The following is a 13,668-nucleotide window of genomic DNA, read 5'->3' as shown; positions in this document are numbered from 1 at the left end:
GTCGAGTTATTAATATGCGTTATTATGGGCTGAATGGTCTGTCAAGATTCAAATAATTATCTTAGCTTCTCTTCACTGGTAGCAGGCTGCATTCTCAATCCCCTTTCTATAGATGCTGGCAAACAACATACCATTCTGTTGGGCCGGGCCTACCCTGTCTCTTTCTCTTTCTCTCTCTCTCTCCCCCTCTATCTCTTTCTCTTTCTTTCCCCCTCTCCTTCTCTCTCTCTCAATCTCTCTCTCCTTTATTGGTGTTCACACTTGCTTGCCTGCCCCTCCAATGCTGCACTCTTTACCTCTCTCTCTCTCTCTCTCTCTCTCTCTCTCTCTTTCTCTGCTCTCTGCTCTCCTTACCGCCTCTAACCAGTGTTTGCTTTGTATTTTCTTTCCCTGGCTACTGTCTCCTTTGGGCTGTTTAGCTGAATCCTCTGACAAAATGGCTAATGACCAAGGTAATTCCCTCTTCCCTTCCATTCACTTCTTCTCAATGATGACTGATTGACTGTGCAGATTGTTTTCTTTTTCCTCACTCACGTGCCTAAAGCCCTTCATCTGCGTTCTGCTAAGGTGAATATGTCCGGTAATATTTCATTAACTGGGTGTAATGACTGGTGGTTGTGTCTCCTCTCTCTCAGCCAATTTACCAGTTAAACCAGGAAGTCACCAACCACCTCTTGACCATGGCTTTGGGTCTCCACACGGTAATGGCCTTTTCAGGTCACCATTGTCCATTCTGATTTGATCAACTCAATTGGCCGCAGTGTGGGTCCATTTCATTCCACCTCATAAATGGTTTTTAGTGTGAATAGGTCTTTGTTCAGTTCCTGTTCCACGGTACATTGGATTCATTTCCAGATTGAAGCTGAAATGGAATTGAGCACTAATGTCTTTCTCAGCTAAGATAGTGTGCAGGAACTGAACAAAACCCTATTCACATAAGAAGTCATGCTAACACTTTATTTGGATTTTTCTAAGTAGATGGTGTGTAGATGTTCAATAACTGTCAACAACATGTCAACTAACTATCCACTAACCCTAGCCCTAACCCTAAACTTAACCCTTACCCTAGCCCTAACATCTAACCTAACCCTAACTGTAACCTTAGCAAGCATTTGCTTATCAACATATATTTTGTTGATAGTATGACCATCTGTAGAGCATCTATATGGGACTATCCAAATAAAGTGTGACGGAAGTAATTCATGAGATAGAATCTAACCCAAACCCCTTACACAAGTCTCCTATTGGTCTGAAATATTAGTCATCATTCTAAAAGGAGTGTAATGGGAAATGTATGTCTCTACATGAATGAATGAATTAAAACACAAACAAAATAATTGTTATATACACTAATTGATCTCCAATGAGGACATTAATTCGTATGTGGATAAATAGGATTTTCTTTCTCACCTCTCCGGTCCAGGAAAACCAGGAATTAAAGGCAGCGGGGACACCCACATCCTGGTCATCATCATCATCGTCTCTGTGGGAGCGTTCACCATCATCGTGGTGGTTGTGGGGGCCTTCCTCTGCACACGACGCACCACCTCCCACCAGAAAAAGTGAGCCGATCCGCCACATCAATAATGTCCCTAAGGTCACGAATGTCCCAGCCAATACCAGACCAACAACACAGGGTTATAACACACACACAGAACATCTGAGATGAGCTTGACATCTATCTATAGACTATCTCCTTTCCTTCTGTTATCCTTCTCTTTCCTCTCCCTACCACTCCACTTTATACCCCCCTTTCAACCAACACCTCACCCCCCCTTTTCAACCAACACCTCACCCTCCCCCTTTTCAACCAACACCTCACCCTCCCCCTTTTCAACCAACACCTCACCCCCCCTTTTCAACCAACATCTCACCCCCCCTTTCAACCAACACCTCACCCCCCCTTTTCAACCAACACCTCACCCTCCCCCTTTTCAACCAACACCTCACCCCCCCTTTTCAACCAACATCTCACCCCCCCTTTCAACCAACACCTCACCCCCCCTTTTCAACCAACACCTCACCCCCCCTTTTCAACCAACACCTCACCCTCCCCCTTTTCAACCAACACCTCACCCCCCCTTTTCAACCAACACCTCACCCCCCCTTTTCAACCAACACCTCACCCCCCCTTTTCAACCAACATCTCCCCCTCCCCCTTTTCAACCAACATCTCCCCCTCCCCCTTTATAACCAACACCTCACCCCCCCTTTCCCTCTTCTCTATCTCATAGGAAGCGGGCGGCCTCCAAGTTGTCCAACAGCTCCCACAAGTACAAGGGCAACTCCAAGGACCTGAAGCCTCCAGACCTATGGATCCACCACGAGCGGCTGGAGCTCAAGCCCATTGACAAGTCCCCTGAGCCCAACCCGGTGATGACTGACACCCCCATCCCCCGCACCTCGCAGGACATCAACACCGTGGACCCCAGCCTGGACAACAGCCTGCTGCAGAGACGCAATTCCTACCGAGGTCAGATTGATGTAGTCAGTTTGGGGATTGGTTTGTCTGTGTTTTGAAGAGGCAATGTCTTTGTCGTTGTCATGCTAAACATTTCCTGCTTTTCATACATTTAACATTTCATACATTGGTTAGTGGTGATCCTTCCCTCTAAACACAAACACAGCCTCACGACTGTTGAGTCACAGATTTCTCTCAGGAGCCAGATTACCGAACCCTTCGATTTTTCCTGTCAATCCAAGCACAATTAGATATATTTTCAAACGTTCTTCGTTCAGAGTCACTAGCAATAGTGATCAAGGCCAAACTCTGACTTGCAGGCCACGAATCAGAAGACAGCATGTCTGCACTGGCAGGGCGCCGTGGGATGCGGCCTAAAATGATGATGCCCTTCGATACGCAGCCCCCCCAGCGTAAGTGTGTGTGTGTGTGCGCGCACGCCGTGTGAATGAATATGTGTGTGGGATCTGTGCTCTCACTGGTCAATAGAAATACTATTTACCACTCAGACTATCGTACTGGGCAGCTCAAAGGAATATCATCTTCTGGTTTCTTCCTCCCATGATGATGCACTACAGTCAATAGAATGGGAGCACTACAGTCAATAGAATGGGAGCACTACAGTCAATAGAATGGGAGCACTACAGTCAATAGAATGGGAGCACTACAGTCAATAGAATGGGAGCACTACATTCAATAGAATGGGAGCACTACAGTCAATAGAATGGGAGCACTACAGTCAATAGAATGGGAGCACTACATTCAATAGAATGGGAGCACTACAGTCAATAGAATGGGAGCACTACAGTCAATAGAATGGGAGCACTACATTCAATAGAATGGGAGCACTACAGTCAATAGAATGGGAGCACTACAGTCAAAGGAATGGGAGCACTACAGTCAATAGAATGGGAGCACTACAGTCAATAGAATGGGAGCACTACAGTCAATAGAATGGGAGCACTACAGTCAATAGAATGGGAGCACTACAGTCAATAGAATGGGAGCACTACAGTCAATAGAATGGGAGCACTACAGTCAATAGAATGGGAGCACTACAGTCAATAGAATGGGAGCACTACAGTCAAAGGAATGGGAGCACTACAGTCAATAGAATGGGAGCACTACAGTCAATAGAATGGGAGCACTACAGTCAATAGAATGGGAGCACTACAGTCAATAGAATGGGAGCACTACAGTCAATAGAATGGGAGCACTACAGTCAATAGAATGGGAGCACTACAGTCAAAAGAATGGGAGCACTACAGTCAATACAGTCAACAAGTTATTCTATAGGATCTGTTTCTATGTTTTAGCCTTCATCTCATTTCAGTTTTCTAACACATTCATGGCTACCAAATTACACTGCCAATTCAAAAGTACACCAGACCCACTCTGTGGAGGTATTGTATACGTGTGTATGGTTAAATAGTACTGCTTCATGGTGTCACTATGAACCTGGCCTCTCCATGGTGTGTGTGCTTGCACGAGTGCAAGCATGTGTGTGTGAGTGTATTTGAACAGCACTGCTTCCACACCCCTTCGTCAGCGCGGCTGGTTAAATGTTGTGTTGTCTCTGTGTGTGTGTATGTGTGTTCATTCACAGCCGTGATTAGCGCTCATCCCATCCATTCCCTTGATAACCATCACCACCATTATCACACGGGCAGCCTGGCATCCCCGACACGCAGCTACCTCCATCACCACCAGGGCAGTGCCCACCTGCGCCCGCATACCTGCGCCACCCCCATCTCCCATCTAGACAGGGTGGACTCCACAGGTGAGAGACCACTGCCACCTGCAGGACAGCGGAGGGGTTACATGCGGGCAGCTCGTCGTTCTCTGTCTGTCTTTCTGTCCTGATTCTGAGGAAGAACACAGGAGCGTTATCTTTCATGTCCATCCTCTTATCTGTGGGTCCACTGTGGGGCTGTCACATCTTATCTGTGGGTCAACTGTGGGGCTGTCACATCCTCTTATCTGTGGGTCCACTGTGGGGCGGTCTCATCCTCTTATCTGTGGGTCCACTGTGGAGCTGTCACATCCTCTTATCTGTGGGTCCACTGTGGGGCGGTCTCATCCTCTTATCTGTGGGTCCACTGTGGGGCGGTCTCATCCTCTTATCTGTGGGTCCACTGTGGGGCTGTCACAGCCTCTTATCTGTGGGTCCACTGTGGGGCTGTCACATCCTCTTATCTGTGGGTCCACTGTGGGGCTGTCACATCCTCTTATCTGTGGGTCCACTGTGGGGCGGTCTCATCCTCTTATCTGTGGGTCCACTGTGGGGCTGTCACATCCTCTTATCTGTGGGTCCACTGTGGGGCTGTCACATCCTCTTATCTGTGGGTCCACTGTGGGGCTGTCACATCCTCTTATCTGTGGGTCCACTGTGGGGCGGTCTCATCCTCTTATCTGTGGGTCCACTGTGGGGGCTGTCACATCCTCTTATCAGTGGGTCCACTGTGGGGGCTGTCACATCTTATCTGTGGGTCCACTGTGGGGCTGTCACATCCTCTTATCTGTGGGTCCACTGTGGGGCTGTCACATCCTCTTATCTGTGGGTCCACTGTGGGGCTGTCACATCCTCTTATCTGTGGGTCCACTGTGGGGCGGTCTCATCCTCTTATCTGTGGGTCCACTGTGGGGGCTGTCACATCCTCTTATCAGTGGGTCCACTGTGGGGGCTGTCACATCTTATCTGTGGGTCCACTGTGGGGCTGTCACATTCCATTGTTCTCGTGGCCTCGTCCACTACTCACTCACCCATACTCAGTGTGTGACTTGCCTAGTTAAATAAAGGTAAAACTAATAACATGTAATGTATAATACATGAAACCAGTCATGACACCTTTGAGGGTTGCAGAATCAAACAACCTTGATAACACATTTATTACACACCAGTGTTCCATATTTTTCACTAAACTCCACCACGCTTCATCATAACATTGATATTAACATCTCTTTCTCAAAAGCCTTATTTATGGACACTACAACGCTAGAACCCAGGCTATACACATACTGTTTCATACACAATATCCACTGACCTGTCCCCCCCACACTCCTTTTTGTGACTGCAGAGTCGGTGAGGAACACCCCCAGCGCAGAGCCCCTCCCGCCCCAGGCCCAGCCCCCCTGCTCAGCAGAGCACCAGCACCCTCATCCGGACCCCGAGGGCAGCTACCACGGCTCCACGGCCAACGACGATGAGCCCAGCGCCAGCGGCAGCTACTGCAGCGCCGGCCAGCCCCCCACCGCCCATGTGCGCCCCACGCACCCCCTCAAGAGCTTTGCCGTGCCCGCCGGCCCCGCGGCCAACTTCGAGTCACCTGCCCTGCCCAGCACGCCACTGCTTACTCAGACTGGTGAGGAGCGCGCGCACACACACACACACACACACACACACACACACACACACACACACACACACACACACACACACAATGCACATCATGTACTGTACACACACACACACACACACACACAGACAATATACATCATGTACTGTACACACACACACACACAGACAATATACACTGCTCAAAAAAATAAAGGGAACACTAAAATAACACATCCTAGATCTGAATGAATGAAATAATCTTATTAAATACTTTTTTCTTTACATAGTTGTACTGACAACAAAATCACACAAAAATTATCAATAGAAATCAAATTTATCAACCCATGGAGGTCTGGATTTGGAGTCACACTCAAAATTAAAGTGGAAAACCACACTACAGGCTGATCCAACTTTGATGTAATGTCCTTAAAACAAGACAAAATGAGGCTCAGTAGTGTGTGTGGCCTCCACGTGCCTGTATGACCTCCCTACAACGCCTGGGCATGCTCCTGATGAGGTGGTGGATGGTCTCCTGAGGGATCTCCTCCCAGACCTGGACTAAAGCATCCGCCAACTCCTGGACAGTCTGTGGTGCAACGTGGCGTTGGTGGATGAAGCGAGACATGATGTCCCAGATGTGCTCAATTGGATTCAGGTCTGGGGAACGGGCGGGCCAGTCCATAGCATCAATGCCTTCCTCTTGCAGGAACTGCTGACACACTCCAGCCACATGAGGTCTAGCACTGTCTTGCATTAGGAGGAACCCAGGGCCAACCGCACCAGCATATGGTCTCACAAGGGGTCTGAGGATCTCATCTCGGTACCTAATGGCAGTCAGGCTACCTCTGGCGAGCACATGGAGGGCTGTGCGGCCCCCCAAAGAAATGCCACCCCACACCATGACTGACCCACCGCCAAACCAGTCATGCTGGAGGATGTTGCAGGCAGCAGAACGTTCTCCACGGCGTCTCCAGACTCTGTCACGTCTGTCACATGTGCTCAGTGTGATCCTGCTTTCATCTGTGAAGAGCACAGGGCGCCAGTGGCGAATTTGCCAATCTTGGTGTTCTCTGGCAAATGCCAAACGTCCTGCACGGTGTTGGGCTGTAAGCACAACCCCCACCTGTGGACGTTGGGCCCTCATACCACCCTCATGGAGTCTGTTTCTGACCATTTGAGCAGACACATTCACATTTGTGGCCTGCTGGAGGTCATTTTGCAGGGCTCTGGCAGTGCTCCTCCTGCTCCTCCTTTCACAAAGGCGGAGGTAGCAGTCCTGCTTCTGGGTTGTTGCCCTCCTACGGCCTCCTCTACGTCTCCTGATGTACTGGCCTGTCTCCTGGTAGCGCCTCCATGCTCTGGACACTACGCTGACAGACACAGCAAACCTTCTTGCCACAGCTCGCATTGATGTGCCATCCTGGATGAGCTGCACTACCTGAGCCACTTGTGTGGGTTGTAGACTCCGTCTCATGCTACCACTAGAGTGAAAGCACCGCCAGCATTCAAAAGTGACCAAAACATCAGCCAGGAAGCATAGGGACTGAGAAGTGGTCTGTGGTCACCACCTGCAGAACCACTCCTTTATTGGGGGTGTCTTGCTAATTGCCTATAATTTCCACCTGTTGTCTATTCCATTTGCACAACAGCATGTGAAATGTATTGTCAATCAGTGTTGCTTCCTAAGTGGACAGTTTGATTTCACAGAAGTGTGATTGACTTGGAGTTACATTGTGTTGTTTAAGTGTTCCCTTTATTTTTTTGAGCAGTGTACATCATGTACTGTACACACACACAATATACATAATGTACTGTACACACACACACACACACACACAATATACATAATGTACTGTACACACACACAATGCACATCATGTACTGCACACACACACCCACACACAATGCACATCATGTACTGTGTACACACACAATGCACATCATGTACTGTACACACACACCCACACACAATGCACATCATGTACTGTACACACACACACACAATATACATAATGTACTGTACACACACACAATGCACATCATGTACTGTACACCCACACACACACCATGCACATCATATACTGTACACACACACACACAATGCACATCATGTACTGTACACACACACACACAATGCACATCATGTACTGTACACACATACACACACATACACAATGCACATAATGTACTGTACACACACACACACACACACACACACACAATGCACATCATGCATAAGGCGTTGGGCCACCAAGAGCAGCCAGAACAGAAATTCAATAATTTGGTGTTTCGTTGATGGTGGTGGAAACGCTATGTCAGGCACCGCTCCAGAATCTCCCGTAAGTGTTGGTTTGGGTTGAGATCTGGTGACTGAGACACACACACACCCTATGCTCCTTTGAGACCCCTGTTTCAAAGACATCTCTTCTTCCATCCATGGTAGCCAAAATAATGGCCAACTGGACGTTTTTAGACATGACCCTAAGCATGATGGGTAGTTAATTGCTAAATGAACTCAGGAACCACACCTGTGTAGAAGCACCTGCTTTCAATATACTTTATACTTTGTATCCCTCATTTACTCAAGTGTTTCCTTTATTTGGGCAGTTACCTGTACATGTGCTTTACACTCCCAAACTGCAGATTAAGATCCTCTGTTGGTAGAGCTTCTAGAGAAAGGAGAACATTATAGAAGATGATGAGTAGTGATTCCCTCTAACTGTCTCTCTCTGTCTCTGTGTCTGTCTCTCTGTCTCTGTGTCTGTGTCTCTGTCTCTGTGTCTGTTTCTGCGTCGCTGTCTGTCTGGCTGTCTGTCTGGCTGTCTGTCTGGCTCACTGTCTGTCTCTGTGTGTGTCTGTCTGTCTCTGTCTCTCTCTGTCTCTCTCTCTCTCTCTCTTTCTGTCTGTCTCTGTCTCTGTCTCTCTCTGTCTTTTTCTGTCTGTCTCTGTCTCTCTCTCTGTCGCTCTGTCTCTCTGTCTCTGTCTCTCTCTGTGTGTCTCTCTGTCTCTGTCTCTCTCTGTCTCTGTCTCTCTCTCTCTGTCTCTCTCTCTGTCGCTCTGTCGCTCTGTCTCTCTGTCTCTCTGTCTCTGTCTCTCTCTGTCTCGCTCTCTCTCTCTCTCTCTCTGTGTGTCTGTCTGTCTGTCAGGGCCCCAGCTCCACTCAGTAAAGACAGCCTCCATCGGCACACTGGGCAGGATGCGCCCCCCCATGCCAGTCACTGTGCCCAGTGCCCCAGACGTGCCCGAGACCAGCAAGATGCTGGAGGATGTAGACAACGTGAGTACTGCTCCCCCTCAGGTCTTAGTGTAGAAAGGCTACCGTTAAATCAGCTGGCATATCATGTAATGTTGGTTGTTATTGTAGTTTGTACATACTTTAAATACGTACCAGGAAGTACACATTAATTACTATGTCATTTTGGGGTAAAAACCTGGTCAGAGATCAATCAAGCCCATTGAACTAGTGAATACATTCCAAGAGCATGTCATGTTTCTTTTTGGACACATTTGGACACAATCCTAAATGACGTTGATTTTAATCACATTTCTGTCTCCTTTCTCTCTGTTATTCTTTGCAACTTGCTGCCTCCCTCACTGTTTTATGGTGTTATCGTTGGCCGCTTGTGATCATTGATATTATTGCATCCAATTTCTAATAATTCCTCTAAACCCATTGGAATGGTTTTGCACATGCATCGATGTCTTGCCCCCTTTCAATGCCTTAACATAATGGTTGGCTGTTGATGCTGCTTTATTTGTCTTTGATTTCGCTTCATGCTGCAGTCCCATTGACCCATTCCTCACACCCACCCACCCCACCTACCCTATCTTTTGTAAACCTCATTACTCCCACCCCCTCCAAAAACAAACTGACCCTTTCCTTCCCTCTCCTTCCCTTCCCCAGGTCCTTGCCTCCCTCCCCTCCTGCTCCTCCCTTGCCCCCCGCAGTAACCCTGTTCCTTTCCCTCAGAGCTACGAGCCTGATGAGTTGACAGAGGAGATGGCCCACCTAGAGGACCTGATGAAGGACCTGAACGCCATAACCACAGCCTGAGAACCACGCGCCCACTCACCACGCTGCTCACACACACATACAGGCAGAAACACAAACACACACACACACACACACAAACAAATCCAGGTAGTGACACACACACAGACAGGCAGGAACACACACACAGCCAGCCCTCAGCAAACTGGGAGCCCGATGCCCGGATACAACATGGATACCATCCATGGATCCAACACACCCCCTCAAGAAAAAAGAAAAACAATTTTGGCTTACCTTGCTCAGTCTCAGGAAGGAGATGGCCATTTAAAAAACGAGACAGTTCACCTTTTTATGAAGAAACATTCTCAGAGACGATATCGAACATTGGTCGCTTTCAACCAGAAGATTGTGAATTTTCGCAGCAAAAAAACTTTAATGAATCAGAAGGTTGTTCTCATACTTTGTTTGCCGGGGAGACCGCGCCTATGGTTGCCGGGGAGACCGCGCCTATGGTTGCCGGGGAGACCGCTCCGACAGACATCATATTGCGATTCCAAGTCAAGAGGAAGAGTCAAATATGGCGGTATTTCAAGTTGGTGCTCATGGAGCACAATCTAAACACAGTGTTTAATTAGTGTCACTTATTTGTGCATTTTTGTATATCTATTGGCCTGTTTCAGTGAAGTGAACATTGGACAACAGCCCCCTATTTCCATAAAAGCGGTCATTTTATAGCTATCATTTTGATCCAATGATGTCTGTTTTCCCTACTCTGTGTTATATATTGTGCCAAGTATTTTATTATTTTCTAATATGTCATGTATTATTTTTTTATATACATATCCGTATAGATATGTACATATGTTTTTAAAAACGGCCTCATTCTTTTCCCCCAGCCCATCATTTAATTGTATTTTATTTGGGAGGAGAGTGACAAAATAGACTCTCAAGCACTCACTTTTCATATCTTATGGGGAGATGCCTTGCGTGTTATTAAATTACATTTGAATGGATTCTTGCATTCTCTGGCATTGTGTTGCCCCTTTGTACATTGAAATGTTCCGTCTTTTTTTGTTTATGGGAGCTCCGTTTCTAGAAGCCTTACGAAACATGTCCGTACGTTTACATTCGAGATGACTGTGCCCTCTGTTGACGTTCTCCAGTTACACTGTGACCCCTCTGACACGCAGTCACCACTCTCAGGCCAGGCTGGCCTTGGAGTGCCAGGTAGTAGGGCTTGTTAGCTGGTGACCCTTCAGAACCATCTGTGGGACATGAACCCTCCAGAGGCTGCTGGACTCGGGGTGCCTCACCCCACAATCACACATCCTACCCAGTCAGTCGTTTCAATGGAATGGCAATATATCAAATGAAAGTGCTATGAAATGGATGCCTTGTTTCCAAGAGCCAATATTTGGTTGAAGAGGTCTGTTTTTTGCTCTTTATCTCTCTCTCTCTCTGTCATGTGAAAAACAGGTTTTTCAATCAAGGATGTGTTTACTGTTATCTGAGGTATCTGAAAGAAACACTGCATCATCGCTCTTTTTAAATGCTACTTGCAACGATGTCGGCCTATTGAATGGGACTCCCAGATTCAGATTTCTTTTTTTTTATACATGTAGTTTGTTTTGTATGAAGAAAAATAAACTTGTTCTGTACACAATTCCAATGTAAAAAGGAAAAAAAATTAAAATATGTTCATGTAAGAAGCTAGTTTTTCATCTGCCCTCTTACCCAAAGAAATGTGTCATTGCAATCCTAGTTACATGCTCTACTTTTGTGAATACCATGTTTCTCATAATGTACATCGTCATGAATGTCAAAATAACTGTAAGAGATTTTACTTATGGATACAAAAGGAACATGTAAAAACAAAAACAAAAAAGTGGAACGGAGGGAAAGAAAGACAGGACGTTGGGAATAACCTATTAAGACAGGACGTTGGGAATAACCTATTAAGACAGGACGTTGGGAATAACCTATTAAGACAGGATGTTGGGAATAACCTATTAAGACAGGACGTTGGGAATAACCTATTAAGACAGGACGTTGGGAATAACCTATTAAGACAGGACGTTGGGAATAACCTATTAAGACAGGACGTTGGGAATAACCTATTAAGACAGGACGTTGGGAACAACCTATTAAGACAGGACGTTGGGAATAACCTATTAAGACAGGACGTTGGGAATAACCTATTAAGACAGGACGTTGGGAATAACCTATTAAGACAGGACGTTGGGAATAACCTATTAAGACAGGACGTTGGGAACAACCTATTAAGACAGGACGTTGGGAATAACCTATTAAGACAGGACGTTGGGAATAACCTATTAAGACAGGACGTTGGGAATAACCTATTAAGACAGGACGTTGGGAATAACCTATCAAGTTGTAGACAGTCAAGCCTGTATTGCACTTTTTCACAATTTTCTGAAAAAAAAAAACTTTTCTTCCATATCTTGTGTTTTAAATATAAAAGCTATGTTTATGTAACGTAGTGTCCTAGGTTAGCAGCAGGCAGCTGGTCTTGTTTTAATGTTAATTTGCTTCTGAGATAAGAAATTGAGCGGCAGGTTTTACTGTGCTGCTGATGAGGAATTATGTTGCTTGTTTCTGTACAGAGATCTCTTTGCTTTCTGTAGAATATTCTGTGGCTTTTTAAAAAAAGAAATCAAAATGTTTGACAAAAAAAAACGTTATTTTTTATTTTTATTGGTGCTCTTATACATTGTGTATACAACTATTATGAATACTAACAAAGTTGAAGTTTCTACCTGTCTGTTTTGTCATGTATGTCGTATTTTCTTGTGTGTGGGGGCGTCAATCGATTTCTCCTTAAAACTTTAATGGGTTACTTACTGCCTGCCCTTCAGATAATGCTCTGATCCAAACCAACCTATGTACACAGCCTGGTCTCATAGACTAGGCGTAACATAGTAAATATAAATCCGGGAAACTCAAATTAGTATGATATGTTATGTTTGATATGGTTACATAAGACCGATGGTTACCTAAGGCAAAAATGAAAGTAGGGTGGTTGGTCGGGGTGGATGGATGGGCGTTATAAGGCAAACGTCTAGGATGTACGTACAGAATAATACAAAATGCTCTGAGACCAGGTTGATGTACACATCATGCCGTACTTATTCTCTATACTACTCACTGTAGCTCTGCTTTATACCGGTAACCAGTCATTGACCTGTTGGCACAGGCAACACTTTCACATACTGAGAGTAAACCATATATAGGCTGTGGTATGATTGTCAATGGAACGAGGTGACCTGAGGAGACGTTGACATTGCCACTTTGATCAAAGAGCCGCTAGACGTGTTCCCTTAGCCTGGTCCTAGATCTGAAAATACGCTTAGCAGCTTCATTGCAGCCATTGTCAAGCCAAACCAAATACAGAAATCCAAATAAACTAGTCAAGCCAACAAGATAAGGCTAATGCCTTTTAAATTAGCCAAGCCAGTGGAAATACCTGAGATGCATGCAGGTAAGAAGATGTGCACGTTTATGGGGCTGAAGAACAGTATCAGAACTAACCAGTGAATATCTGCAGTAAATCCAGATCTCTGTGAAGCTCAGTGTTAATGGGGAGGAGAGTGAAGGACGACTGTCAGGACTGAAGATACTCAAGGTAAAGAGAGAGCGGAAGGACAAAGCTCTTGCATCTATATAAGGAGGGGGGGCAGGGGATGTTGTTGTTGATTGAGTGAGGTCAATTCTGGTGACTTTTTTTAAAAGGACATTCTACTCAAATGAATGAGAATTAAATAGTTGTCTTCCTTTGAAACTCATCTGAAAATCGAGGACAGTTAAATTTGATCTCTATATTAACCTCAAATGATTTGGCTAGCATATCGTTACTGTATT

At 46.0% G+C, this 13,668-nt stretch overlaps 1 protein-coding gene across 1 annotated transcript in view; it reads left to right on the top strand.

Moving 5' to 3' along the window:
- The window catches only part of LOC311117217 (neogenin-like), a gene marked incomplete at its 5' end in the record, with an annotated part of 75,463 nt that extends 62,892 nt beyond the window's left edge, over positions 1-12,571 (top strand). The window contains 9 exons of the mRNA XM_084192194.1: positions 420-452; positions 636-701; positions 1,424-1,562; positions 2,235-2,473; positions 2,782-2,874; positions 4,068-4,241; positions 5,539-5,823; positions 8,945-9,075; positions 9,769-12,571. Of these exons, the coding sequence (XP_084048320.1) occupies positions 420-452; positions 636-701; positions 1,424-1,562; positions 2,235-2,473; positions 2,782-2,874; positions 4,068-4,241; positions 5,539-5,823; positions 8,945-9,075; positions 9,769-9,852 (1,244 nt within the window). The 3' untranslated portion in view covers positions 9,853-12,571. The remainder of the gene's footprint in view (positions 1-419; positions 453-635; positions 702-1,423; positions 1,563-2,234; positions 2,474-2,781; positions 2,875-4,067; positions 4,242-5,538; positions 5,824-8,944; positions 9,076-9,768) is intronic.
- Between the last annotated feature and the right edge of the window lie 1,097 nt (positions 12,572-13,668).

The sequence above is a fragment of the Coregonus lavaretus genome (assembly GCF_964263955.1).
Source record: "Coregonus lavaretus genome assembly, contig: HAP1_SCAFFOLD_156, whole genome shotgun sequence".
Lineage (NCBI taxonomy): Eukaryota > Metazoa > Chordata > Actinopteri > Salmoniformes > Salmonidae > Coregonus > Coregonus lavaretus.
The sequence above is the reverse complement of the archived record's forward strand: the minus strand, read 5'-3'. Positions and strand labels throughout refer to the sequence as shown.